The following is a 27,722-nucleotide window of genomic DNA, read 5'->3' as shown; positions in this document are numbered from 1 at the left end:
AAGAGGCAGTACGGTGCCTGTGAGCTATAGACCTCCACAGAGGCCTTTGAAACGGGTTTAGCCCAGGAGTCCAACAGAATATTAAAATGAGCTTCACTGAAGGGGAGCACAGGCTTAGCCCCCATCGGGCCTTGATGAAACACCCCAATTAGGGGGTCAATAGCTACCTCCACAGAAGGGAGCGGCTGCTCCAGAGCCGCATCAAGCCTCCTCAGAAGCTCAGCAAAAGCAGAGCTAGCCTAGGTAGCAAGGCTAGGATGAGAAAACAAGCCAGAGGAAGGCGAAGAGTCAAGGCCACTAACCTCGCCAAAGTCAGACACCCAAACTAACTCCGGAGAAGGCAGAGTAGCATCACTCATGTCATCACAGACTTCACCAAAATACTTGTCCCCCAAGGGGAAAATAGTAGGGGGCTACCCCAAAGATGGAGGAAGGTAGCCTGGAAAGAACTGTTCTGCCGACTTTTCCCCCGATGTCGACCGACGCCGAAGAGGTGGCACCTCAGCATCGGTGAGGAGAGACATAATAGCAGTGGTTGGCGCTGGCGGAACCAACACTGTGACAGATGGGAACCCCAAAGGGCTGTGCACCGAAGCCGATATGGATTCAATCACAGATCCAGAGGGCCTCACTGATACTGAGGGAGGTCCTGCCGGCGAGGTGTCAATCAAGGATTCTCCGGCCTTCTTGTGGCTGAGATGCACACCAGAGGGAGGCTGAGAACTAAAAATAGCATGTAGGGAGAGATTGTATTCCCTCATTTGATCCAGAGTCACCTCAGCGCCGGGGAATACCAGAAGACGCGGGGCAGACTCTCTCCGACTCAGCAACTGCAGGAATCAGAGGCATGTCAGAGACACTGAGTGTATGGAGTGACTTACCAGTCGACAGCGAAGATGAAGGACTTTGAGAGCTGGCCCTCAAGCGGTCCTCGGAGGGAGAAAAAGAATGTGACCAATGAGAGACATTTGACCACTGCGCTGCTAACAGCGTCATGAGGCACTCCTGCAACGCCAATGACCGAAGCTGAAGACATGAGCCACACCCTTCGGATTCACAGTGCAAGCCCAGACACCACATGCAAATAGAATGAGGGCCATGGATCGACATAGTAGTCCACAGTAACCCATAAACATCCAGAAAAAGGCCCTCAGTGTCATCAACAAACGTTGAGATAGCCAAAAAAGGCCCGAGGTACCGCTCTCCGGATCCGCATGGAAGCACGGCAAGGAAGATATTGATGTCAGTGCGATGGGGAGGGCTTATATGGACTCTGTCGACATCACTTCCTACAGACGATGTTCTTACGGAGTTGCTCGACGTCTCCTACAGACAAGCAGAGGTACTGCTGTGGAAATTTTCCACATCCAGTCTGGCACGTGGGAATAACTCAAAGGTAAGGAATCTGTGGCTAGATGTCTCTATGACATATTCCCTATATCCTTTCTTCAGACTTAGGCAACAGCTCTTCATGTTAGATTATTGGCCTCAACCCTAAGGCGTTGATCTGCACACGCAGACACTCAGCCGGATCGAAGAGGTCCTTGCCTGATTGCAGTTTTGAACAGAATTTCGAAGTGCGCTTAAGACCTGGCTGTTCAATTGAGTCATCTGAACCATCATGACTCTCAAGCGCCTAGATACCCTCAAACTATATAAATACACTGATTGCTTGATTGGTTGATTGAAGGCTTTATTGCTACGCTCTTACTTTCATAAAGTAGTAAAGCGAAAAAAATGACTGAGTGCATTGAGAATCAACAGGTCACTAATAAGGTAAGGTATTATTGCCCAGCCTGCAGAAGCAATCTATAGAGTCACATATACTTTTAATACTAGCACTTGAAATGTATGATAAAGTTCCTTTTTCTTTAAAAAACTATTTGTTAAAAACAAGATAAGAAAATATAACTGGGACGATACGATTATTCAAGTTTGGCAAAACAGTTCATAAAAACGTTTTCAAAGCAATTCATTATTAATTGTTAATATGAAAAAAATTTCAACACAATTGTCAAATGTTTTCTCCTATACCTCCTCGTTGGATGCTCGAATACACACTTTAAATGTCCTCGCCAGGTCTTTCTCAAGTTCAGCTTCAGCAACACCCTTTAACAATGAAACAAAGTTTGATCAGGTAAAATCATCACAAGGTGAGTTGCACAAAAAAGGCAAGCATTAAACTTACAAAATATATGTGTACACTATGAAGAGTAATGTGCACACTACGTGTAAAACCAGCACTGGCAAAGCAACTAACCACACAAAAAAAACACAAGAATGTGCAACACAACAAAATAGAAAGAAAACCTTACACACATCCAGCCCAGCGCAGATAAGTCATACATATGGAATAAAGTGCCCCCACCATACACTGTACGGCTTTTGAACATAACCGAGTAGTTCCAGGACCATATGGAGAAACTGTGTTCCTTTATAAGGTCATGGGATGCCGCCCTGTTTCATTTCCACCTCCTTTCTCAAAAATAACAGAGAAAATTGAAAACATTACTGTTAGAAATGGGGGTCTCTAGTCGGCAAGGGTAGGTACCTTTGTCCAAATAGGGATTCTTGCTTCTAGTCTGGGTAAGGGGGATACACTTTTAAAATAACCCCTGTTCACCCCCTTGGTAGCTTGGCACGAGCAGACAGGCTTATCTCAGAGGCAGTGCGTAAAGCATTTGTGAACACATACAGTAATACAGTGAAAACACTACAAATGGACAAATCAGTTTAGAAAAATAAGTAATCTTTATCTAAACAAAAACAAGACCAAATGTCAAAAATCCACAATACAGTAATGAAAATATTACTTTCAGATGGTAGAAATAGTTAAATTCAAAGCAATTTGTGGATGCAACACTTTTCACACAAAGTACATTTGATGTGTCGTGCACACAATCAAAACGAGCCACAGGAAAGGTGATGCGTCGGGTCCTTACTCTCAGGGATGGTGAAGTGTCGTTTCCTTACTGGAGAGGAGGTGATGAGTCAGTTTCTTACTGCATGGGGAGGTGATGTGTTGGTTTCTTACTGCGTCCCCTAACGATGCGTCAGACTTGGCGCCTCGATGCGATGATTGAGGACGATGCTTGGATTTTGAAAGCCCCACAGTAGGGCTTGTGTCGGAATCGGTGCGGTCATCTCGGACTTCGGAGATCATCGCACTCGATGCGGCATGTGGCAATTTCTCGACCTGCGGCAGGTGCTGCGACAGTTTCTTCGGCGATGCGTCGGAAACCGGTACGGATGCGTCAGGCTTCAAGGTGTTGCATTGATTTTACAGCTCCCAGCGGAAAACAGTCTCTAGAGGTCCCAAACAACAGCAGGCACCTCTTTGCAGGTCAGAACTCGCAGCAAGGAAGTTCAGGGGAGCTGGTGGTTGAGTGTTTGTGTCCCTGAGACTTCAGAACAGGAGGAAAGCTCAATTTCAAGCCCTTGGAGATCTTCCTCAAGCAGGGGACACAGCAAATAGCAAAGTCCTTTTCTCCTTCCCTTGGCAGCAAGTAGCCTCAGCAGGCCAACCCCAGACAGCAAACCGCACAGGGCAGTGTTCCTCCTCAATGTCTCCAACTCTTCTCCTTGGCAAGGGGTCCTCTTGATTTCCCAGAAGTGATCTAAAGTTCTGGGGTCTGGGCCCCAATATGTATACTACAACTTCCTTTATTCTCTGGTGGCAGAAAAGCTCTGTACTTGGTCAAAAACAGTTATGTCCCCTCTGGTGCAGCTTCCTGGCAGGAGGTGGGGACTGCATTGTGGAAGTCGAACCAGGCCCATTCAGGTGAAAGGAAATTTCCTGCCCCTACTCTAAATGCAGACCAGGTCTTTTCAGCCTAGCCCTGACTCATCAGACTCTCTGGAGCCACTGCTCCTCCCTAACCCCTCTCATCCAGAGTCAGACTTGCAATACACAAACTAAGCAGAGGCACAATGGATGGCTAAGCACGAAAATACCTACTTTCTAAAAGTGGTACTTTCAAACACAGAATGTAAACATCATCCTCACTAAAAGGATTTTAACATTCTGAGTTCAGGCATATCAAACTTTATTTTCCTACCTTCTGCCCAGGGGTAGTTATGTTTATAAGATGTTATAAGCAAACTCCACCTTGTATCATATGGGAACAGGTAGCTTTGCAATAGTGAAAAAAGAAATTGGCAGTAACTCACTATCAGGACATGCCACACACATCAGGGAATGTCTTACCTTTTACATACATTGCACTCTGCCCACATGGGTACCTAGGGCCTACCCCAGGGGTGACTAACATGTGATAAAAGGGAAGGTTAGGGACTGGCAAGTGGGTGCACTTGCCAGGTCAACATGGCAGTACCAGACTACACACATTCTCTGCAATGGCAGGCCTGAGTTACATTTACAGGCTGCTTATGTGGGTGGCACAATCAGTGCTGCAGCCCACTAGCCGCATTTGATTTACAGGCCATAGGCACACACAGTGCACTGTACTAGGCACTGACTAGTAAATCAAATATGGCAATCATGGAATCACCAATCCATAACAATAATTTACAAAGGAAGAACTTGCACTTTGGCACTAAACAGCAGTGGCAAAGTGCCCAAAGTATCTAGACCAGCATAACAGAGTCCAACACACAGCAAAAAACAGAGGAGGTCAAGGGAAAAATACAGGGGAAACCCACACCAATGAGGCCAGCTCTAACAACCCCCTATCTAAATATTTGGAAGCTATAATCTCTGGATTACTCCCAGTCTGGTTTTAGCCCAGGCCACAGCACGGAGACAGAGGTCACATCCCCGATGGATGACATTAGGATGTTATAGGAGCAAGGATAATCAGCAGCTTTGATCTTGCTTAATTTTTCCACTGACTACAATACAGTGTCCCATTCAATCTTGATTGACAGGATTTTTAATGTAGGTATCCATGGTAAGGCACTAAAATATTGTATTCGTTCCTGTCGGGTAGTAAACAGACAGTCAGGTTGTCCACCATCCCTTTCTCCTTCACAAGATCTGCTTATGGCGTATCCCATGGGCTCATCCATCAGTCCAATGTTATTTAACGTGTACATCTCTCCTTTACTGAAAAAATATTCATTTGTTTGCACATAACACACTACCCTATGCTGAGGGCACTCCGATTTTCATTAACATTCCTGAGAAATGTGACATTTCTTAAGTCAATTTTCAGGCACTCCTAAGTGCTGTGGCAAGCCGGATGAGAACCAACTGACTCCAGCTCAACAGAGGAAAAACTGAAATCTTGTTGTTCATTCAACAGAAATCTAGCTGGTCATAGCTTTAATCTTTTATAGGGGCGCTACTCAACCTGTGCGTCTTACATAAGTCATCTGATAGAAGATGGGCAAAGCACAATCAGGTCTTGCTAGTTCAAGCTTGAATGCAGAAGAATTACTGATACCTGGAAGGTAGAAATTCTAGGCATCTCAAAACAGAACTGAGTGCCTAGGATTGGCCCACACAGTTTCCTTCAGAGCCAAAACTTAGTAGATGTGTTTTTTTAAGCACAAGTTTACCGCATGTGGTCTCCTGGTGCTAAATACATGATTTATTCCATTTAACTGGAAGATTCAAACCGGAATTCAAATTTGTGAACATGTCATGAAACACAAACTTGTGACCATGGTGTCAAACTCAGATCTCAGCTGTGAATGCATGAATCCACTATTCCAGGATGACAGACTTCCCCGAACACATGAGGTCAGAAGTTTAGCTACCTCAAGTGTGAAATAAGGAACACATAAGACCTGCACAAGCAAGAGATGTTGGGTGGAGGGAAATCGTGGCTTAGATTTCCTACACTGACCTGGTTAGTGCTACCTGGTGGAGAGCCATCTAAGATGTCTTGTGCATGCAGCCAAGGATGCCCGCACCCACCCAACGTGGAATGTGTTATGGGTGTAGCTTCAGTGCGGTGCTTCATTTATGCTGGTGGTTGAAGGCGATTGGTGCTGCAACTCATTATTGGGGACCGAGCCTTATTTTGCTCATTAGACTTTGGCCCAGACCAAGAGTGAGTAAGGCAAACAAGGGAGGAAGAGAAATATAGGAAACATTGATTAAGAGAAAATACAGGGATGACCAAGAATCTGCTAGACTGACACAGAGAGACAGGAAGTGCAGACTGAGGGAAGAAAGAAGAATGCTGTAAAATGAAGGCTAAGCAGTCTATGTATTCAGCAATCCTGACATTAGTGAGTGGTGGGCTCCTAAGAAAGACTATAGGACCCTTTACTTATTCTTTTATAAATTAAGCATTGGTGCTGGTATATGCAGCCAGGGACGATTGTGCCCACCCACTGTGTAATATATTATGGGTGTTTTTTCAGGCCCCCCACAAAGGGTGGAAGCTATAGCCCACCACGAGAAAGTGACTGAGAGGACACTGGTGCTGTCATAGGGCACGGGCACATATCCAAGTAACCTGGGCATGCATAGAAGTTTGTAGTGTTTAATGTAAAATATGTTTCCCTTAGCTGATCTGTAATCGGCATAGGAGAAACCTCCTATGCCCGGTATGGCCAATGTATAATGCTTCATTTTCTGGTTTGCAGACCAGTGCTGTCTAGCTTTCCCCATAATCTGGTTTCCTCTCTCATTGACGCCACTTCAAAATTGTGGTAATACCGTCTGCATAAAAACATGTTGGTTTCACTATAGTTTGCTTCTACATATGTTATTTTGGAAGTAATCGGTCTTGTGTTAAGCATTGCAGGTGGAACTATCTTATATATGAAGACAACGCACAACGCTCTCATAGTGGAGCAGTCAAACTGTTGTGGCGGCCGGAGGAAGTCACCTAGGCAAACACAATACGGATGGTGTTTTCCATTTCACCCTCTCAGTACTTCCAATGAACAACACCGAACAGCAGACTATCTACAATAGGTACCCTATATGGGGCATTATAATGCCTAAGCTAAATTTTATGAAACCATCAGAAATGGGTAAAAGGAGCATCTTTGCACAATTGTGGTGCCACCTGTTTCCAAGACATACACAACCCACTGTCCTTCCGTCGGGCTGATGCAATCCTTAGACGCCCCATTAATGCTTTTATTTATTATTATTTTTGCTTTTTAGGTCTGCCTACTACACAGTGCATATGTTGTCTGTTGTGAGACATACTGCCAGCTTAAAATGGGTTTAGAGGCCGTCACTGCTAACCATTGGTTGACTTCATTGTCACTCTCTCATTTGCTTGCCTATTGCTCATTGGCTTCTGTCGGCTTTACTTCCTCTTCGTGTTTGTACCTCCCCTGCAGGATGGACACATTTCTTGTGTCCATTAATTACTCCATTTCAGGCACAATTTTTTTATTTTTGTCTACGCACTCCACAACAGTGCATTTGCTTTCCAGCTGTCTCCCCCGTGCATCACCCCACCTCACCGCGCTTGTGTTGCTCTGTCCCTGTCTGTGTGCTTCTCCCCATCCTGGAATCATGAAACACCCCCATGCCTCTCCGCATTTTCGGGGTCCTTTTCCCCTGCTCCACGCTCTTCTCTCTCCATTTGCTTCCCTACCCAGCACTTTCGGTTTTGCTTCCCCCTACCGCACCCTCATGATGCTTCCACCTTCCTTGTGTTGCTTTCCTCTCACTACCTTGTAACTTCACCGCCCCCAGTGATTCCGCCCCTGCCTCAGTCTTGCCTCCCTCACCCACTTTGCTTCTACCCACCTAGGTTGCTTCCCCACTCACTCAAGCTACATTTTTTTTGGGGGTGGGGGGAGAAGTGGGGTGGGTTACCAATCCAACTCAGATTGATAAACAAAACCAAAAAAGTGCTCATGTCATTTTGTAGGCGTCTGTATGCTTGTTGTGCACGCTAAGATATTACTGTATAGCATGGCCAAGATCATTCGTAAAGCCAATAGGTCACAAAGGTGAGACTTACTAGCTTTGCCAATGCTTGTTTTTTTTAACATCCTGCAAGACTAAGGGCATGCTGCCACAAAGAGCCGAATGTATTGTTATTTCACAAGTTGCCAACAAAGGCGTGTTAATGCTGAACACTGGCATTTCTGAATAGCCTGGGGCAGAGCAGGAAAACAGTTGTCCATTTCAATAGAAACAGACATTTTTCATTCTGATCTTTGTCATTTTCAAGCTGCCAAGTACTCATCCCTGTCTGGTCGTGGGCACAGGGTCAGGATGTTTAATGCATAACCTCCATCCCTTAAATAATTGGTTGGTCGGGCTGACATAAATCATCCCTACAGAGAGCCAAAGAATACTTCAAAGAAATTGCAATATTTCCAGTTACCCATTTCCATATACAAAAATGTATTGCTTTTTAAAGCAGTATAATATGCAAGAATGAAAAACGCCCAACCAAGCTGCTGGTTTTAAAGGCTTTTTCTACTGACCAAATAAGTAAGGCGTTTTAACCCTTGAGAGAAACGAGCTGCTGTTAATGGTATTTTGGGTGGCCAACAGCAAATTCAGACTGGCAAAGCATCAAAAAAGCAGCTTAAATCTGGATGAGGTGTACCTACCACAGAGAGCCCCTCAATCCTAATTTAGGAAGACTGCTCCTTGTTTGGTGGCTGTGTTCAAAACTTGATGTTTGTGCACATTGGTGAGGTATGGTGGGAGTAAATCACTGCTCATCCATTAGCCCGCACTCCTGCTTTACTTCTCGCTTCACTCGTCTCATCTCCCGCCTCACCCTTCACTCTTCATCCCTTAAGCATATACCCTCATCCCCCATCACTCACCGCTCAGCTCCTGCTCATTGGTATCCCTCCCTCCTTATTCTTAAGTTCTCATCATGTCTGAAGTATCACCCCTTGAAACTCCTCACTCACTATATAATACTTCCACACTCATAGGACAATCAACTTCACATAATGATGTGTTTTGCACAGGCTAGTATTGTATTGTGTGACCAGATCACTCCACATTACTGACTTCTCACCACACGCTCCTCATGGGTCATTTGCACTCTTCACTCCTCGTACTTTATGCTCTTTGCCTCACCCTTCACACTCTTTCCCCTCACTCCTCTTTCCCTCATTTATAACCCTCTGCTTGCTTGTCATCCCTCACCCTTTCTCTTTAATTTCCGTGTGATGGGTGGGACAGAGGTCTGATGGTGCCCTCAATCTTCACTCCTTATCCCTCACTCCTCTTCCCTACCTCCCCATCCTCCTGTGATTAGTGAAAGCACTGATGTTCTGAGGTGTGCCCAAAGTAGAGAAGCGCTCAATGCGGAGAATAACTCGGGTGCAAACCATGTGCGGCACACATTTTCCAAATGTGGTCCATCATCTTGGGTATTGACGAAAGCATCTCAACCCATCCTTAAGGATTTGCAGGTGAGATGTTTAAGGGTCATCAAGAAGCGGGTCACCAGTCTGCTAACAATGCTTCTTATTTGTGCTACTGGGTCTTCAAACAGCTGCATTACCTACTACACTTTTCCCTAAACACTTTTCTCAATGGCACCCAAGTAGCAGACACATCTTTCCATGAAACATCCGAGCCTGGGTATACAGCTACAGCATGGAGCGCCACCACCATTAAAGGTCATGTGGACATTTTCCATTGTGCTACCCTGTTTTGCTTCTGCATCCAAGACTGCTTGTTCGGGAGCTTAGAATTGTGTTTTTTAACAGAATTCCCTGTATCAGTGGATTCCACTGCTTGAGAACACTGTGGTATATCAACATTGAGAATACTGAGGTGGGAGAGGATGTTCTCTAATCAGGCATAGCAGTTTTTTTGACATGTATGTTCCTACATCAATTTGAGCTATTGTGTGAATGTTACCACCGGTTTGCACTAAAAAGAAGTTTGCACCTTTCACTTTTTCTCTTCTGGTTGTATAATTCGGTTTTCATAGGTTCTTGCAGCTACAACTCCCTTCCTATGTCACTTCGGACCCAAACTATATACAAGAGTTTTCGCAAGCGCTTAAAAATCTGGTTCTTTAATATGTAGAATTTTACTCTTTTTTCTTTTTTTCTCTTTCTTTTCGGTTCCTTATAGGCGGCGACAGGAACCCCTTGAGTAGCTGTGCGCCTTATAAGATTAAAATAAGATAGGAGACCATCTTTCTGTGCTTATATAGTCTGGTGAGGGACTGATCTAAACAATTCCTTTGAACGGTCCACATAGCTCGCCACCAAATGCATCCCCTAGAAACATCACAAAAAGCGAGAACATGGGCCTCATACATCACAAAAAGCAAGATCTTAGCCATCATATTGGCTTGTTGATCACACCACAAATTAACACAAAAGTCAAAGGCACCTATCTGCCATTAATCCTGCTCAGAAAAATACTTCCACTATTTTAAATCAACCACAGGGGGGACTATTGACTGGGTAATAGCACATTTGCGTTAGTGAAATGTACTCTTCACAGCTCCTCCCCCTACAAAACAGTCTCAGAAAAAGAATGCAAAGGCTACAGAATCAGGCAACGAAGTTATGACAACATTTTCGAAAAAATCGACCAAACTAACCATCCCTAAAGGCATTCCACTGGCTGCTGGTGGAGTTAAAGACAAAATTCAATATCCTCTGGGCCATCGACAAAGGCTACTGAAACAAAGGTCCAGGCTACCTGCTAAATCTAATCTCTCCACGATGCCCTACAAGGAACCCTGATCTTCAAATATACACATTAGTTAACAGCAGATCTTTAAAGAGCTGGAACACAGAAGCAGAGCACCAGGCATTCACAGTTCCAGACTGTGTAACTACTTTAAATACACCATGACATGAACAGACCCATGTCACCTACAAGTCAGAAAACACATGAAAACCTAACCACTTAAGACAGTGTTCCGAGAAAGATGTGGCACCAGTGGGGCCAGTTGATGGAGAGAACACAATGGTTGCAACATCTCACACCCAGTTGAATTCACACTATCCTATATTTCCATCTGCAAAGGAACTCAATTTCTTCTTTAGGCCTCGACATGGCATTATCATGCTATTTAAAGATCAAAATATGAATAAATGCATTTTTCAATTCTAAACACATTTCCAAATGTTTACTTTGATTTTGTCTCACTGCATTAAACTGTATTGTTGAGATCTTTACTATGCTGTAGAGAAGACTTGTACTCAGCCCACGTACCAGCTTGAGAACAACTTGACTTTTAAAAAGTAAAATTTCTACTTAGTGGAGATCAATCTGAACCAGGTTTTGATTTCTGAAGGAGACTATAAAATGCACCCCAAACACCTTATGTTTTCATACGCATGGGATAAACATTGTTGGAATTGGCCCTCTCTGCAGGGCCATCCCCAAACATTTTGTCTACACTCCTCCTGTTTTTTGCTGAATTTGTTTTTGCTGACCTTAGGACTCTGTGCACTTTAGCATAGCTGACCAGCATTAAAGAGCTTGAGCTCTCTCCTTAAAAACAAGGTAGAACTGGAGCACACCCAATTGGCATTTTTAATTTACTTATAAGTCCCTAGTAAAGCGGTACTACGGGTGCCCCGGGCCTGTAAATTAAATGCTACTAGTGGACTGATGCACTGATTGTGCCACCTACTTATGTAGCCCTTTAAACATGTCTCCAGCCTGCCTTTGCAGTCTGTGTGTGTAGTTTAAACTGCCATTTCAAATAGGCAAAATAAACCTTTTGCCATGCTCAAACCTGAAGCTACATATACATAACCCCTAGGGTAGAACCTGGAAAGCCCACAGTGCAGGGTGCAATGTATTTAAACAGAGGGACATGCAGATTAAAGTTTTACATGTCGTAGCAGTGAAAAATCCTTCAATTTATTTTTCACCTCATGCAAGGCCTAGCACTCCCATAGGATATCATTGAAGTTACCTTATTACATTTTATAACTGTAATTGCCAAATGGGAACATGTAACCAGGTTATGTTTGGGGTCTCTGGAATTGGAATTACACATCCTAACTTATGGTGAAGTCGGATAATAAATAGCAATTTTGAAAATGCCACTCTTTAGAAAGTTGTGAAAAACCATCCAGGGCTTGGCCCTTAATAAGTAAGGCTAGGCCTCTTGGAAATAAACAAACATCACAATTGCCAATACTGAAACATTTTCCTGCCTTAGCCCTTTTGTGCCTGTAGCCTTTCTCTCATTACATGACTGAGTTGAACTTTGTGTATTCCTCCTATACAGTCACATCCAATAGGGACCTTAAGTGTGACTGGATGGGCCATCACTGGAAGGATGGGAGCGAGGAGCTGGTCAAGTCCGGCTTACACTTGAATGGGCTGCTTCCTGCCTTTACTCAAAGGGCTGCATACCCCCTGTAGTTAGTCTGGAGCCAAAACAGGGAAGGCAGGATGCCTGGGGACTTCAAAGGGAAACCTCTACAAGCTCTCCTCCCCCACTTAAAAGGCACCACTGGGTATAAATACGGGGAATCAGACATCAATTCTTCAGTACACTTTTGGACTGGCAGGTAATCTGACAGGAAGGACTGCTGTGCTGCTGAAAGAACTTCCACTCTGTTCGACTGCTACTCTGAAAGTGCTACTGCCCTGCTGTGATGACCTGCTGCCCTCTTGTCTGGGTGAGGAGGACTGGACCTGCATCTCTGAACCCAGAACCCCAGAGTGACTCCAAGGAATAGTTGGCTGGCCAACTTATCTGAAGCCACGGGGACATAACAGGCTTTCAACCACCTTGAACCCATCACCTGGCCTCTGCCATCTGTGAGTCCTGCCCTCCAAGTGGTGCCAGTCCTGGGCCCTTGGAAGTACGTCTGAACATGCTTCTGCCAAACCCAGCCGTGGTCCTTGTTGGAACCGAACGACGCAAAGCAACGCAACGTCTCTCCTCACAGCTGCTAGCTCATCGGAACCAACGCCAAGCCCTGCAAAGCCTCGCTGCATTTGATGACACAAAGTCTTGCAAGTCAACTCTGCACAGACTGCACACCAGCATGTAAGGTACTGTGTGTAATGAACCTAAGTGGGTCCCTGCAGCCAGCCCAGGCTCCGTAGTGGTCAGCCCAAACTTGTGACTTTGTCCCAATACGGCCCGAGCAAACAACCATACGCTTTGTGCTTTCATGTGCTATTTTATGCTTTATTTTTTTTTAATTCATAACTTCAATTCTACTGATTGGATTTTTGTCATTTTGGTCATGCTTGATTTACTAAGTGTTACTCTATTTTTCTAACTTAGTGTGGGATCCATTTTATGTGGTGTTATCACTGTGTTACTGTTTAACTGTTGCAAAAATACATTACATTTTGCTTCTAAGTTAAGCCTGACTGCTCTGTGCCAAGCTATCAGGTGGTTGAGCACAAGTTAATTTGGCGTTTGCCTGTACCCGACCCTCACAAAGATTGTGGTTGCTGCTTGACCAGGGCCCCTGTCAACCAGTAATCTAATTTCTTCCATTGGTGGTCAGCAGTGAGGATTGGACTTGTGTTTGTGAACCACACAGTCATATGGTGTACACTACCATCCCATGTCTAAGACCAATTTGAGTTTAAATTCTCCCTGATTGAATGAAAGTATGATCAACCCATGTCAGGAAATCTGGGACACGGAGGTGGGCGGATACATTTGGTTAGAAGGGAAAGGACAACCCCTGATTGTGCAGAATCGATCACTGTATTACTTATCTTTTAGAGGAAAGGGAACACTTCTGATGGGCACGAATGCTAACTCGGGAGAGATACTATATATTCCGGATATGCAATGGGGCACCTCCACGCTGATGGATTACTAGTGGCAGTGCAGTGAGTATGTCTACACTCCACTTGTTCCCGGATAGAGGGGACTGTGTTTACTTCTCACTATGCATACCCCAACCCTGGTCATTCCTGGAGTAGAGCTATCTACTTGTACCAGCCCCCATTAAGGAAAAAGACAACCTTACTGCACAAACCTCCTGAAAGGAGAGCTGCAGACCATTTCAGCTGGGCACAATTCAAGGACATTCCAGAAGAATTTAGACTGTTCACGGAAGCACAGCTAGGGGCTGGCGTGGGGGGGTCAATATCCTTCTCCACTTAGCAAATAAAAGTCAATGCCCGCAGGTGGGAAGGTGCATAGCTAGTAGGCAAATAGCTGGCAGGAAGCTTTTGATCAATCCACAGATAGGTGCAGTGACATTACAATGGTCAATGGAGATTGTCCCAGTAAAGCACACATGGCAACGCATGCTCCTAAAAACCCCATGTGGGAAGTTGGCCTGATATATGATGTTTCGAATTCTGGAACCACCTTGTATCAGTCCAAATAACCCCTTATGGTGTTTGGTTGTAGGTCAACCTTGTAGACAAGCTATCTTAATGGTAGCATAGACTAAGCAGCCTTAAAGGCTTAACTCAAGAGGTCGTGTTAAGCGAGCTGTTTTACCAATCACAGTCCTGTAATATCAAATGAAAGGACACCACACAAGTATATATTATAAAAATATATGTATTTATTACTTACAATAATCCCCAGTACTTTTTATGAATAAAGGGGCACAAGCGTTAAATCAAAAGCACAGCATAACATACAAAGTTGCACAATTATGGATGAGGGCGGGGGGCCACTCAGACCATATACTAAACAAGTGGTATAAGAGATACCAATCGAACAGTGGTTAGGCCTAGGGCCTAGGGAATCGCTGGGAGCAGTCGGGACAAGCAATGCTGAAGTCGGGAAAAGCCCGCAAGATTCGGGTGCAGCGCTGAAAGCGCACGCATGCACCAATGTTAGTCAATGGTGCGTAAAAGTTACACAAATAGAGTTTTAGGACACTTCCGTTGAACCTAGAAAGACAAAACTTAAGACACAGACCCTAGAGGTGTGTGCCAGTGTGGGAACACCGGCGATGCAATGTTACCTCACCCACAGGTAGCGGGTGCACAGGGTCGAAGTAGTGTCGGGTTTCATCACGCTGGTTCTTGTTGCATGAAGCTGAAGAGGCTGCAGGCGCTGTGAAGGAGAAGTGTCCGGTGGGATCCAAGGGTGGATCGAAGTCGAAAAGTACCTGAAAGCAGAGGGGACAGAGTCTGGGTCACTCAGCAGTGACCAGGGTGGAACCAGGACGGAACCAGGCAATGTCGGGCGCAATCAGGTGGTTGTCGAGGAGCTTCTCTCCGCTGTCACGTGGGCTCAGGGGCATCTGCGACGTCCAGGAGCAGGTCACGATCTGTCCCACGTAGGCTCTCGCCGTCGGCGCTGTCGGCTTCAAGATTGGAGCAAACAACACTTGGCAAAAGCAATCCACGCGGAACTGGGAGATTGCTTCTCACTCGGACCAGGAAGGTCAGAGCGGGGGCTCCTTTTCAAGGGAGCTGGTGTAAATCTGGAGCAACTAGAATCATAAGTCGTATTTCAAGTTTCGTCGGCACAGGGGCCACAAGCCGGCTGGCAAGTGACCGGGCCAACGCGTTGAGCCAAAAGAAGCAGAAGGGCCCAACGCAGCACTTGTCGAGTGTAGAGGGGTAAACTTCGGTGCAAGAGTGGCTCAAGGTTGGGGCTTTTCAAACCCCGGTGTACAGCTTCGAGGGTCACTCGTGGGCTGCACGGTCAGCGTCTCGTGGTCTTTTCAAGATGGCGTGCCCCACGCTTCCGGTCCCCTCCACGGGTCTCAGCTCTGCAGGGACTGTGGATCGGGCTGTAAGAAGGCAGGCAAGCTTGATCTTGTTGATCTCTGTCGCTCGAGTTCCGGCGGGAACTGCAACAAAGCAGACGTCGAGGGCTGGATGGTGCCTGTTTGCACAGGGTGGTCACTCCTTGACCACAAGGGAGATTCTTCAGTCTTCTACGTTGAGTAGGATGTCGAAGGGTCCAGAGTTTCGTTTCTTATGTTTCATCAGGATAATCTGAAGTGCTTTGGCACTGCTCCCATTCTTATACCAATCTAGGGGGCTGGATTACCTGCTAGGTCCCCTCCTATGGGTGGGACCCAGGAAGGGGGTGGTTACACCCCTTTCCTTTGATCCAGGCCGCGCGGGTTTGGGGGCTGGGGTGCCCCAGAACCGGTTTGGCCGGATTATGCAAGGGGAAGCCTTGTGCGCCCCAAGCAGTGTCTGGTTTCTTTCAAACCTCCCTGCTACAATCCACTATCTCCTGTCTGGGGGGGGTGACACCTCCCTGCGACAGGAAACCCTTTGTCCAGGCCCCTTTGGCTGAGTTTCGGTCAGCTTCAGGGGGTCAGACTTGTGTCTGTGGCAGAAGCATCCATCTTGTGGATCTGAGGTCCTATTAGAAATTAACCGCATTTCAGTAAAGTAACATGTCTTCTCCCTCTAGAGGGGTGGAATGCTATCCCCGTCGCCAGGACTGGCGAGGGGATAGTATTCCAAATCGTATGACACCTTACACGACATGTTTTGATAAAGCCAAACCAAAGTTGCTATAAAACCGCGAGGATTATAATGCACTTAAGAGTATATGGTATGGCATTATCCTGAAACAGCTTAGGGAGTTGTTCCCGACAGCTGCAGAGAGGCTCAGCTCATGCTAGAGCTCCATCTCACATTAAACCATGCACTCTGCCTCCAGGATTGATGAGGCCTTCCATAGGAATGGCTCACAGGTTTATATGTGTCCAGATATAGGTTTAGATATAGGTATACTATATCTAAGCAAGGGGTGATTACACCACCTTGCCCCAGCTGAGTGATCAGCCAGTTGTGTCAATTTAAGAACCAGCCAGGGGTGGCAAAAGATATGCTGCAGCCCCTGGTAGGCCTTGGTGGCACCTATGCCCTGAGCACCTATAGTGCATGGTACAGGGGCTGACAAGGAGTCAATTTCCAATTGTGGTATGTACCTATAGCACATGTATCATTATTTAGAGAGAGAACAGCAGGCTGGGGGTCTGATTAGCAGGCCCACAGCCTCAGTAGTCGAAAACCAGTGAAGCAAAAAGCAAACATTTGGGGTGACCATAGGATAGCAGACCCTACTCTCCTACACCCCATAAAAAGTCTGATGCCACATGAGTTAGGAACACATAGCCAGTCATGACCTAGCACATGCAGTGATCATGCACTTCCCATGCCTGACATCTGGACACATTATCCACTGGCCTCATTGTATCCACACGAGGTCAAGGCCCACCTTTGGTAACCATTAGACAATTAATTTATGACTCCCAGCAGCATCCAACATTCCTCACCATAAATGGTACGCCAGAAACGTTTATAACCCATCATGTTTGTGTAAAAGAAGGACTCATACTCATTGTAAATGGACACAGTCCTCAGATCTTGTGCCTGTAATTGTTCTACCAGCCGTAATGTTTAATTAAACAAACTCTTACTGTTTTGCCAAACGCGTCTTGTCATCTGTTTTTAAGGGATTTCAAACTTAAGTAACACTGTGGCCCAGCTTAAGGAGTTATGCAAACAGAGGGGGCCTCCTGCCTAGAGCACCACCACCAGGAAGGTGGAGTTGCCAAAAGCGCTGAAGGACTGGACAGAAGCCCATCAATCAATGGTGGAAGCAACAGGAGAGAATAATAGGATGGGGGGACCTGGAGAGGACCTTCCTGTGGATCCACCTGCAGTTGAGGGGGGTAACTTGACCCCCGAAGTGGAGCTTCCAGCCAGGGCAGGGAGCAGTGTCTCTTCCCACAGCCTGTCCCCAGAGAAGCTGGCGGAGAGGAGGGAGGAGAGGGAAATCATGCTGTAGATGGCAGTTAAGGATGAAGGAAAGGAAGCTGGCCATGGAGGAGAAGGAGGCTGAAAGGGCCTCGGAGTAGAAAAAGCCGTTACTGGCCCTTGAATTGATTCTTAAAGAGATACACATCAAGGCCAGTCACGCAGAGTCCAGCAGAGATGGCAGCCGCAAACCTGCGGTTTCTGAAGGAGAGAAAAGCTCTGCATTCCGAAGGATTTGGTGCCCAATTATGTGGGGGGTGGGAGGGATGATACTGACAAATGACTTTCTGCCTACGAGGTAGCAAGAGGGTTCACAATATCCCAGATGAGCAGTGGGGGGGGGAAGGGTAGAGTTGTGAAAACATATGCCTAGAGTGGGGCGGAACACACTTCTTACTTTAGAAGTTGGAGCCAAACGATCTATACCCCCATGAAAGCCAACTTAATTTCTAAGTTTGGACTGACGCCTGGAAGCTTGCTGAGGAGGCAGACCTCTGAGTCATTACCAGAGAATCCAAAAAGGCCCCTTGGAGTGACCCCACAACGGGTAGTTCAGATTCCCCCCAGCACAGTGAGGGGGGGGGGGGGGTTGAAGATGACCCAGACAAGTCCCAGAGTAAGGAGGAAGGAAAGGGTTCTGATGCCCCATCTGAGAAACAGGTGGGTGGTTCTGGTGGGCGGTGGCCCAGGGCACCCCATTTCCAACCCGCTGCTTTGAGTGCTCAAAGCTGGGACACAAGCAGGGGGAAATGATCTGTCCAAAGCAACCACCTACTGGTGGGACCTCAACAGGGGTGGCCAATATGGCCTTAGGGGTAAATAGTCCACAGGAGCAGGTCATGGACCATGCCATGATCTCCCTTAGTTGGGGATAGGCTCAGAGGGTAATCTTGTGATCCCTGAGAAGGGAAGTCATCACTCCTACCAGGTGAAAATGAATGGAATCCCGGTCAGTGCTCTGAGGACACTGGAGCTAGTCAGAGAAGGGTAGTGGAAAGGTGAGTTTCTTCAGAACAGTACACCGACCATGTGTGTAGGGTAGCTCAGGCACACGGACAGGACTTTTTCCGCCCTAATGCCCTGGTATCCCTGAAGTGGAGTGGGTAGGTGCCCCAGAAAAGAGTCATAGTTAGCCTCCAGATGTCCATAGACTGCATTTTGGGAAACGATTTGCCCCTGCTAAGAGGAGAACTGAGAGGGGTGGCACCCTCACCGTTCAGATTTCTGGGGTATCACTCCCAAGCCGAGCATACAGGAACCCAGATGGTGCCACGTGGTGATGAAGGACTCACCCCTGTTGTGTGCATAACCACAGGGATGTTGCCCCCCCCACTCTGAGACACCTGAGAGGTCAAAGAAACTTCAGGAGCCCATAGACTTTAATGTGTATGTCACCCCAATGGCCGCCCTGCTAAAGTATTATAAAAAATTAATTTGGAAAGAACAATGGTCAGTAAGAGGCCAAAGGGTCCTTGTGTAGCCTAGGCTACCGAATTTCTTTAGAACAGTGTTAATCAGAGGAGTTGTTAAAGGAAAGTCCAGGCAGGACTGGTTATGCAATGTATGTAGGGACACAGGGTTTGGTCTGACATCACATTTATTAACAGCATAAATGTAGTATCAGCGTATGCTTTTAAGGAAATCGTTCCAGTGCTCACGCAAAAAGTGAAAGGTGCGTGAAGTGAGGGGTGTTCGTGAGATTAACATTTACAACCTTTACAACCAAAAACTCCTCTACTACATTTAATTAATTGGAGTTTTTATTATTTTTGTTGTTGTCAAAATCTGATCGCTATGTAAGGAATCGCGCTTAGAAACGATAGTGGCTTTACTAATCAACGGTATGGTTTTTGTTGGTGTCAAGAGGACGACACTTTGAGTATCGAACTACTAAAATCACCACCCTAGCAGCTTTTGGTGGTTAGGGTGATTTGTTTTATGTGTATCAGACAGTGCCACGCGCTACATCCTCTGTAGGTAGGCCCCTAAAGCACCTGCGTCGATGACCAGGAAGTCAGGTTGTACGTTTAGAGTTTCAGCTCTGTAAATGTATGAAGTTTGGGCCAAATGGGCTATTTAATTTTTTTTAAATAATTTTCTTTTATTTCTTCTAGAATGTTGAGGAGACAGGTCACATCTTTTCTTATCATTCTGCCTTGAAAGTGACTTTATTTTGGGAATAAATACTTGTGGGGACTCACGAATACTACAGGTCTAAAAAGTGGCAATTCAACATGTAATTCTTTTTATATTTGCACGATGCACCAAATGGTATTGGTTTCCTTTACATGGAACTAACTCCACAAGATATTTGTATAGAACAGTTAGCAACGGCAAACAGGCCCTGATTACAACCTTGATTGATGCTGAATCTGCTTTAGGTGCAAACTCTCAAGCAAGGCGGTATTTACACGTGCGAAGTGCACATGTGCTGTTTGGCCATAAACTAAATGTGCCCTATGCCCTATGCCCACAGGTTTTCAGCAGGTAAAACCAAGCAAGGATTTTGTTGCTAACCAGCACAAAATTCCAATTTGTGCTCACTGAAACATGCGCAGGAGTTCCATTTTTGCACCTTACAACACCAATGAACTTTGCACAAACTTACATTTCAGGCTCGGGTAATATTGGTCTAATTCAAATTTTACAAAAAAATTTGTTTCTACCGCGAACGGATCAAAAGTGACTGAAAAACGTGGGGGAATGTGTTCTCGAACTGTGGAAGGCCCGCCTCTTTCCAAAGTTGACTTCATTTTATAGGTACTTATTGCTGTACTTGGTTTTAGACTAGTATACTTATCAGGTGAAATATTTGCAAGACAGTGCTACCATGTGTAAAAGGTACAAAATAATGAAACAATACTATCACAATTTGCTACAGTGCTCCACATAATTTGCCTTATCTTGCCACATAATTTAATCAACCCTGCCACATAATTTGGTCCTCCCCTACCACATAATCCCAGTGGCTTGACTAGAACAATAGTCTAATTTAGCTAGTTCTTTGCGGTTTTGCAGCAGAATAAGACCCTATCGATAAACTGATGCTACAACAGAAGTTGCCAGGAACAGGAATGCACATCTGTTGCAGTAGCAGGGGTATGCACGGCAGAGATGCATCAATTCCAGCACTAGCATACACCCCACCCCCGTTGTAGAGTTGTGATCATTTAAAATGCAACAACAAAAACACAAAACAGCTGCAATAGTAGCAAACACAATAAGTCGAAACGCCTAGAACACAGGGTAGTATCTTTTTTCACAGAACACAAACTAGTATGAGTTTGGTTACTGCCTCCATGCTCACACACTAACATTGTGTCTCCTAATACTCAAAAATGCTTGTTAAAAGGCTCTCAACTATTGATTTTACCATAATTTCCAAACCCTGCCCAGCAGCACAGGCTTTTAAGCTTCAAGTTAACACCTAACTAATTTCATCTCCTATCCAAGCCTAAAATCGTGATATACGTGATCTTTCTTGGCACTACATCAAAGTGAAAGGGCGAGATTTTGATCGATACCTTATATCTATTGATCCAAACCTCGATCTGGTCGACTGAACCTTTATTGCCTGTCTTGGAAGGAAACAGTACACCTATCTGCAAATTAGTTCACCCAAGAAAGGACTCTACTCTCAAAGATCACGGACAACTTCTAGGTTTCAAAAGTTTATTGTAAAGATATAATGAGCTGCAAATACAAGCATCTCAGAATGAGATTCACGAGATACACAGGTCCAATTACATACATGTGCTCTCGAAAAGCCCTCAGACGAGCAACAGAAATCACTAACACAAGTTCTAAAAATAGCAAAGCTATCAGCATAGACGCATATCTCTCCTTCATTTAGGTTGGAGGAAAACAAACACAGGTTAGGCGTCCCTACCCTGTTCTAGATGGTATCCCTACTTAACCAAATCCCAACCTAACAAAGGTGTCAGCAATGAATGACCCCCAAGGGAAGTCACCCACTCTAAGTCTCTTGGTGAAAACCTAAAGTTCTCCAGTCATGACCCCTCACTGCCTACCCATCCGCTCTCTAAAGGGTCCTCAGGTCTCTGCTCTAACTCCACCCAGGGGTGCTGTCCCTAATACAAAATAGTCAACAACATTTGAGACGCCCCTTGCGAAACGCCTCTCACGTGGTGCAACTTCAGGCTTTTTCCATGATGCTTTGTATTGGGCCTCAGACGTTAGAGTTGACCTTGCTTCTCAGTCTCTTCTCCGGCCCGCTGATACCCCTTAAACATTCCAGAACCCTCCTCCATGTCTGGGCCGTCTACTGAACAGGCCTCTATTCATTCACTTATAATTGGATCCCCCCTTTCCTGTTGCAGACAGATATCTGCCGCCAAGAACCCAACTCTCATAGACTTCTAAAAAGGCTTGCAACATTTCTCAGCCCAGACATGTACGTGTAAATCAATGCTAAAACATTTCAGGCCTACAATATTTCACATTATGATTATAGCATTCAATTTCTTCATTTACTTAAAGCATGTTAAAACTCTTATTCTATTATTTAGAAAACATTACTCTAAATCATGGCCCATTAATGCAATGACCAAAAACGTTAAACAATCTGTGTCGTGAAAAGAAACACCTTCCCTTTTAGCTCCAGCTCTGGCCCTGAGGCCTACCCTGTTCTGCGTTTTACCACAGACCATCTTATATGTTAACAGCTACACGACATAGATTCAAAATAATCACGTCTAATAAAATCATATAATGTCACACATTTCTGTATTAATTCCACTTCTACTTAAATCTCTATATTAGCTATACATTTAGAATATAATTTCAAATACTATTAGCACTCATGGCATTTCTCTTCATGAATTATGCTCTCTATAGGTAAATGTGATGTACTCATATATTTATATCAGTTTGCGCTCTCTCAGTTCCCCCCTTTGATGACCTCTCGGGGTCATCACTAACATTTAAACTGCAGTTATTGCTGGCATTCTCTGCGCTTCCAGAGCTCTCAGGCTCCTGTACTGATTATCTTGTATGGCAGCCAATCTCTGCAACTGTTCTCTTTGGGCCCTTTCTGACCTTCTTGCTCTGTACCATTTGAATACCCTCACCAATCCCCACAATATTATCCCACAGATCAATATTATGATGATAGGCTTTAGGATATACCAAATAAAGCTTTTGCCCAAGGTGGAAAACCACCCTCCAACTGTACTCATTCCGTGGCCCACCTTTTCCCAGACATTTTCTCTACTCAAGTCTTCGATCTCTTTGTGTATATTAGTTATGTTCTTAATAACTTTCTCAAGGGGCTTTGAAAGGTCTGGAATGTAAGTGCAACATTCCTGAACCTTCAAAGCCTTACAGACTCCGCCCTCTTTTGCTAATAAGACATCTAATGCAAGCCGATTTTGAAGAACCATAGCCCTTATCGATTGCATCTCTCCTTCTACCAGCATTAAGGACTGAGCAGTGCTGGCAGACAACCTGTCGACAACTGTTGCCAGTCGTCTAATTTTAACATCACTAAGGATTATTCCCAAAAGAGGGAACATAGCTCCAAAGACATCTCCAACCATTTCTGCATCGCCTAAATCCCTCCTTCCCCTCGATGATGTCTGGCCCTCAATGATCAATAAGTCTTGTGCATGATATATTTTGGGGAAGACAATTGCCAAGTAACATGATCCATACCAGTTATCAGGTAGTCTCACGTAAGCATTTCTTCCACATACAAAATACACATTTGGAATCACTTGCATTCCCTTCAGGAAATCCTTAGTGTAGTACTCTAAATTAAAAGCATGTTCACAGTCAACTTCACCCACGTATACATTTTCATAATACGTTTTGGCTCGGTGAAGACATAACTTTCCTTTCTGCGCTTTATCTAAAGCTATTGGACCACTACTACCCTTTCTCTTATGTGACTTCTCTTCCTCGGTCCAATCTAATTTCCCTTGTCCTGATTTTTTCAAAATCTTTTGTCTCCTGTAACGATCATCCACCTGCCCTATGAACTTTTTCTCGACTTCGGACACCTTACATGTCAGGTTATTTCTACGGGCATGTGAAGTATCTAAGGTAATCCAAGGAATGAAGAATTTGGCCAATCTGTCTTCACTCTTCCAGTAATCCCATTTATTCATCTGCTTATAATTCGGGACTTCTGGCAACACAGAATCATAATTGGAGAAATAGTATTCAAAACTATCTCTCTCATAAAATATACTAAGCAATAAGCTACATGTAATGCCATATGTCAGAGGGAGGTGATGATATCGAATTCCTTCATCTACAGACGCAGGCAACTGCATGCAGACGTAGCAATCCTTAACCTCCATGGCATCCACGTATTCATACAAAAGTTTAGCATAAGCATTTGACCTAAAGTCTCCTTGGGACTCGTCTACATGTAACCTGCGGGCTTCTGCAGCCAATAACGCTTTCTCTTGAGTGTTTTCCCTTTTCTCACCTGCAACAGTGGGTGTAAGTGTTACTACAGAATTCGCATCAGTTACCTTTACCTCTTCCTCATGTCCCTTTACATAAGAAATTGTTACCACTAAAGCTATTAATATTATCACTCCTACTATTAGTGTACCTATTATACATTTAGCTCTGCGGTTCGGGGTGCCGGCCTCCATTTCGTCAGACAATCTAGCTTTTCCCTTTCTCTTTGCAAAAAAAAAAATTCTTTTCCTCTCGTTCCTTTACAGTCTCTTTCAATCCTTTTTTGTCTTTAGAATCCACACAGCTGGAGGCTGACAGCCTTTTTCGCAAAAAGTCCTTTCACAGTTCAAAAAGACAACCCTAGCCCTTCTCCATCCACTCAAGGGGTTCCCTAAAATTCTCTGCTTCCTGGGCGCTAGGTAATCTTCTTTTCTTCTGCTTGCTTTATTTACAAAGTCCTTTAACAATCTACTATTAGATTTGTGGTTGCAGCTTCAATAGCATAGTTCAATATTTCCATGCGAAGAGTATGCTCTTCATGTGCTGTTATCGTGGTACCAAAGTCGGGGAATTTCAATTCTGTAAGAAACATGTGTTTTAACTTGCTGAGGCGGGGAGGTCTGGGGAGCACGAATGTTAGTGACCCTTCTTGTTCGACACCGGGTACCAACAGTTGTATTTCCACGGTGATAATGGGCTCAGAACTGGACACCACCACCGCTCGGATCCTCCCTGTCTCCGGTTTCACAGACATTTGTCGCCAGATATGTCCACTCAGGTGTGGAGTATCTTCTGTTAGGCACACGCACTCTTCTTGACCTTCTTCGGTCTGGTGCTTCAGCGCCCTGAGCACCTTCTTCTGGGTCTGAGTCTTCTGATATCGGAGGAAGGGTTGCTTCTGGAGTTGACCTCAGGCTAGAACTTCTTCTTTGCGGCCAATTTGCTTCTCCACGTGCCCTTCTACTCCTTCTCCTTCTGGTCTGTTCTCGCTCTCTTTCAGACCTGTCAGGGTCAGACTCGTACTCCCAGCTGTCTTCTCCTTCTGTAGCGTCTTCTGTTTCGCTGTTGTACTGACCGTCCTCAGCTTGGTCAGACTCGTTCCCTGCTTCCACTGGCACCTCTACAGCTTGGCTAGCCCCCTCTATGGCTTCTTGGTCCTCAGCTGGACGTCCATCCGAGAGAGGAGCTGTTTCCAGAGGTGCTGGAACCCTTTTCGTATGCGACGCGTGTATCCAGTTGGGCAGGCCTCCCACCTTTACAGCTGTACTTGTGATCAGGATGACCTGGTAGGGCCCACGCCAACGAATATCCAAGCAGCTTCTTCTCACATGTTTCTTCACCAGGACCCAGTCCCCAGGATACAGGTCATGGCAAGGGCCCTGGCACGCTGGAACCTCTGCAGCCTGCACCTGAAGGGACACAGAACGCATGGCGTCAGACAGCCCCTTACAATAGTCCAGGATCATATCATCTGTGATATTTAACAGTGCAGTAGCTGGAATAGATGGCAGTCTCATTGCTCTCCCCATTAACACCTCATGTGGTGACAACCCTGTTCTTCTGTCTGGGGTACTACGAAGGCTCATGAGTACTAATGGCAGGGCGTCAGGCCAATTCAGGGTCGTTGAGGAGCAAACTTTCGCTATTCTGGACTTGATCGTGCCATTAATTTGTTCCACAATTCCTGAGGCTTCTGGTCGGTAACTGCAATGGAGCTTTTGGTCTATATTCAGTGCAACACAAATCATCTTCACAAGCTCGCTGTTAAAATGTGTTCCCCTATCTGATTCCAAAAAGGCCGGCACCCCGAAACGAGGGATAAGTTCTCTAAGCAGTAACTTAGCCACTGTGAGGGTGTCGCACCTACGTGTAGGGTATGCCTCAACCCATCTGGAGAACACACAAACAACCACCAGGATATAGCGGAGGCGGTTGCATCTTGGCATTTCAATGAAATCTATCTGCATTCTGTTGAATGGACCTCCAGACCTTCCTATGTGACTTAGTGCAACTGGTGTTCTTTTCCCTACATTCAGCTGCTGGCAGGTCACACAACGCTGGCACACTGCTTCTGCTGCTATTCTAAACTTAGGATTGTACCAAGTCTGTCTAAACACTCTCAGCATAGCATCTCTCCCTAAGTGTACGGGACCATGTATGAGTCTAGCCATTGGACTCACCATCTCATTGGGCAACACTGCTCTGCCGTCTGCTGAGACCCAAAAATGAGTCTCACCCATTACACATCCTGCCTTTACCCATGTTTCCTTTTCTGAATCAGGAGCATTTTCTTGCATGGTTGACAGTTCATCCCAAGTATCAACAGTTTCCAGTATCATGGCTAATTCAGTTCTTACATTTATTCCACCCACATCCACCTCTGTGAAAGAGTAACCTTGTTCTGCGCAATACCGCGCAACTTCATCAGCATATCTATTGCCTTTCGAAACAAAGTCCTCATTTTTGGTATGTGCGATGCACTTTACAACTGCGATACTTGCTGGACATTGCAATGCTTCTAACAACAAGCGCACAAACTCTCCATTGCGAATGGGAGAGCCTGAAGAAGTCATGAACCCTCTTTGAGACCATAACTGCCCGTAATCATGAACTACCCCAAACCCGTATTGGCTGTCGGTGTAGATGGTGACTCGAATTTGATTGCCTGCTAAGCAAGCACGTGTTAGGGCAATAATCTCGGCTACCTGAGCGGAGTGTACTCCTTCCAGGCACCCAGCTTCCACAACTCCTTCAATTGTACAAACAGCATAAGCTGCTCTCAACTGCCCAACTTCGTCTCTTACACATGAGCCATCGACAAAGAAAACTTCATCTGGGTCCGTCAGTGGCTCATCTACGATGTCGGGTCTGGGTTTGGTGCATAGTTCAGTCACATCGAGACAGTCATGGTCTGTATATTCATCATCATCATCAATATCATTTGGAAGTGGCATTAAGGTAGCAGGGTTCAAAACAGAGCATCTCTTGAGGGTCACGTTCTCTGCAGCAAGAATAACTTGCTCATAGCGCGTGAGCCTGCTGTTGGTCAGATGCTGTGTTTTGGTCCTGGTCATCAACAGTTCAACAGAATGTGGCACGCACACCTCTAACGGGTGCCCCATAACAATAATTTCACATCTCTCAATGCTGACACCCGTTGCAGCAACGGATTTGAGACATCCGGGCAACGCTGCGGCTACTGGGTCTAAAGTAGCCGAGAAATAAGCAACTGGTCTACGGGCATTCCCATGGATTTGGACCAACACAGACAACGCACAACCTTCTCTCTCACAACAGTAAAGAAAGAATTGTTTATTGTAATCAGGCATTCCCAATGCCGGAGCACGACACAGGTCCTCTCTCAGCTGTAAGAATGCCATCAAACAGTCTTTGTCCCATGGTACCGGATCACTCACCTCCTTGTGCGTCAGTTTTTGCAAAGGTTTTGCTTTCAGTGAAAAGTTCACGATCCACTGTCGGCAATAACCCACCATCCCTAGGAACATCCTGACCTCTCTCTGTGTCTGAGGCGCATTCATTTTCATGATCGCCTCTATCCTATCTGGTGACACTTTTCGTTTGCCTTTCTCAATTCTGTGTCCCAAGTACTGCACTTCTGTCAGGCAGTACTGCAATTTTCCCGGGGACACCTTGTGCCCATTGGCAGCTAGGTGATTTAACAAAGCAATGGAGTCTTCCCTGCAAGCTTCTTCTGTTTCTG

The 27,722-nt window shown here is 45.4% G+C and overlaps 1 protein-coding gene across 1 annotated transcript in view; it reads right to left on the bottom strand.

The window, feature by feature from the left end:
• Positions 1-27,722, bottom strand: part of EPHX2 (epoxide hydrolase 2) — a 587,345-nt gene that overhangs the window by 148,285 nt on the left and 411,338 nt on the right. Inside the window, exon 13 of the mRNA XM_078649944.1 lies at positions 2,035-2,109. Coding sequence (XP_078506070.1) covers positions 2,035-2,109 — 75 coding nt within the window. The remainder of the gene's footprint in view (positions 1-2,034; positions 2,110-27,722) is intronic.

The sequence above is a fragment of the Lissotriton helveticus genome, chromosome 6 (assembly GCF_964261635.1).
Source record: "Lissotriton helveticus chromosome 6, aLisHel1.1, whole genome shotgun sequence".
Classification (NCBI taxonomy): Eukaryota; Metazoa; Chordata; class Amphibia; order Caudata; family Salamandridae; genus Lissotriton; species Lissotriton helveticus.
The sequence above is the reverse complement of the archived record's forward strand: the minus strand, read 5'-3'. Positions and strand labels throughout refer to the sequence as shown.